Source organism: Solanum pennellii, chromosome 12 (genome assembly GCF_001406875.1).
Source record: "Solanum pennellii chromosome 12, SPENNV200".
In the NCBI taxonomy this organism is placed as follows: Eukaryota; Viridiplantae; Streptophyta; class Magnoliopsida; order Solanales; family Solanaceae; genus Solanum; species Solanum pennellii.
In genome coordinates, this window is record NC_028648.1 from 40,134,524 (window position 1) to 40,137,350 (window position 2,827).

The following is a 2,827-nucleotide window of genomic DNA, read 5'->3' on the forward strand; positions in this document are numbered from 1 at the left end:
TTTGAAGAATGTTGGTGCCATATATCAAAGGGCTATGCAAAATATCTTTGATGACTTACTCCACAAAAATGTTGAATGATATGTTGATGACTTGGTGGTGAAGTCAAGAAAGAGGGGTAATCATTTGAAAGACGTAAGAATGGTGTTTGAGTTTCTCCAAAGATATCAATTGAGGATGAATCCACTGAAATGTGCCTTCGGAGTTACTTTTGGCAAGTTCCTTGGCTTTATTTTGAGACATCAAGAAATAGAAATTGACCAAGCCAAAGTTGATGCAATAACAAAGATGCCTGAGCCTCGAAACATGAGTTAAAAAGTCTCCAAGGAAAGTTATCCTACTTGAGTAGATTCATCTCAAATCTAGCGGGGAGATGTCAAGCATTCGGCTACCTCATGAAGAAAGGTTCTCCTTTTAATTGGGACCAAATATGTAGTGATGCCTTTGAAAGTATCAAATCATATCTAGCTAAACCTCCGATTTGGCATCCCCTAAACCTGAAAAACCATTGATACTCTACATTGGAGCACAAGAAAGGCCTGTAGAAGCCCTGTTAGCTTAAGAGAATAATGAAGGCAAAGAAAACACTCTTTATTACTTAAGAAAAATGATGATGCCGACTGAGCTAAATTATTCACCAATTGAAAACTTATGCTTGGCACTTGTCTTCTCAATTCAAAAGATGAAGCATTATTTTCAAGTTCATGTTGTCCATATTATCTCTAGAGAAAATCCCCTCAAGTTTGTTATGTCAAAACCTGTCCTTAGTGACCGACTAGCAAGATGGTACCTCCAATTCCAACAATTTGAGATTGTGTACATGTCTCAAAAATCTGTGAATGGACAAGCATTAGCGGATTTCTTGGCAGAACATCCGATACCTGATGATTAGGAGTTAACTGATGAGTATGAAGATGCGATGTCCATCAAAATTCAACCTCTATGGAGAATGTACTTTGATGGGGCTGCACATCGTGGCGGAGCTGGCGCTGGCATGGTGTTCATCACTTGGCAAGAAGAGATTCTACCATTCTCCTTTACTTTGAAGCAATGTTGCTCTAATAATGTTGTTAACTACCAAGAGTTGATACTTGGACTTGAGATGGTTGTCGACATGAAGCAATTACACTTACAAGTCTTTGGTGACTCTCAGTTGGTGATCAACCAACTCATGGAAAGTTATGAGGTGAAGAAACCTTAATTTCGTCCTTATCATGATTATGATCAAAAGTCAATGGGATGGCTTGGAGATGTAACCCTTCAACATGTGCATAGAATGGAAAACAAAAGAGCTGATGCATTGGCTGCTCTAGCTTCAATTCTAACCCTTCCTGATCAAACACAAGTTACTATTTGTCAAAAATGGATAGTACCACCACCAAATGAAGAAGAATATATAGAAAAATGAGTTTGAGCATCTTGTTGCCGTTTCTGATGCCGCAGAGGAAGATTTGAGACAACCCATTATTGACTACATGTGTTATAGGATACTCCCAGAAAATCCAAAGAGAAGGACTGACATTCATCGGCGTGCACCTCATTTATTTTACTACAAGGACACATTATATAGAATATCATTTGAGGGTGTGCTATTACGATGTTTAGGAGCGGAAGAAGCAATTCATGCTACGGAAGAAGCACATTCAGGAGTGTGTGAATCACATCAATCTTGACCAAAACTCCACTTTCATATAAAGAGGATGGGATATAATTTGGCAACCCTGGTGAAGGATTGCTTAGATTATGCTCAGAGGTGCGATGCTTGTCAATTTCATGTGAATTTCATACATCAGGTGCCCCACGTATTGGACCCAACTATCGTATCTTGGTCATTTGACACCTGGAGATTGGATATTGTGGGAGCACTACCAAAGTCTTTTGGTGGACACTTGTACATCTTGGCTGCAACTGTTTACTTTTCAAAATGGCCTGAAGCTATCGCTCTTAAAGAGGTGAAGAAAGAGAGTGTTGCAAATTTTATTCTAGCAAATCATCTATCGCTTTGGAACCCCTTCTATATAATAACAGACAATGGCAAGCCATTCGATAACAAGTTAATGAACAAGATTTGTGATCTCTTTGGCTCCAAGCAGCGTAAATCTTCTATATACCATGCTGCCGCCAATGGTCTTGCTGAAGCATTCAATAAGACTCTATGCAACCTGCTCAAGAAACTTGTCTCCAAATCCAAACGGGATTGGCATGAAAAAATGGAAGAAGATTTGTGGGAATATAGGACAATATATCGCACTCCAACTCAAGCAACACCATATTCACTTGCTTTTGGAGTTGAAGTAGTCCTGCCACTCGAGCGTCAAATACCTTCCTTAAAACTTGATATTTAAGAAGGTATCACTGGGAAGAAAATGCTCGACTGCGTCTTGCTGAGTAGAAGCACTTGATGAAAAGAGTCTAGAAGCCCAACAAAACCTTGAATGCTATCAAGCTCGTCTATCTCGTGCTTTCAATAAGAAGGTTCGCTTGAGGTGCTTTCAAGTTGGAGACCAAGTTCTCGAGGTAAGAAGACCCATCATTAATTTTCACAAGTCTGGGAGAAAATTTACCTCAAAGTGGGATGGACCATATGTCGTACACAAAGCATATTCAAATGGTTCTTACAAGTTTGTTGATGCTGATGGCTTAAGGATTGGTCCTATGAATGCCAAATTACTAAAGAGATACTACCTTTGAATTAAGATGATGCTCCTTAAGGTACGAGCCTAAACTTCATGTCACTCCTGGCCCGCAAGAGTATAAGTTGTGTACGGCACAACCAAAAAAAATCACTCAGTCCCCCATAACTACGTTGTGACTTGATCCTCTTCATTG

At 39.5% G+C, this 2,827-nt stretch overlaps 1 protein-coding gene across 1 annotated transcript; it reads left to right on the forward strand.

The window, feature by feature from the left end:
• The first annotated feature begins 1,698 nt into the window (after window positions 1-1,698).
• On the forward strand, window positions 1,699-2,343 carry LOC107006233. The gene has a single exon (XM_015204841.1). The coding sequence runs from the start codon at window positions 1,699-1,701 to the stop codon at window positions 2,341-2,343; it is 645 nt and encodes a 214-aa protein (XP_015060327.1).
• The last annotated feature ends 484 nt before the right edge of the window (window positions 2,344-2,827 follow it).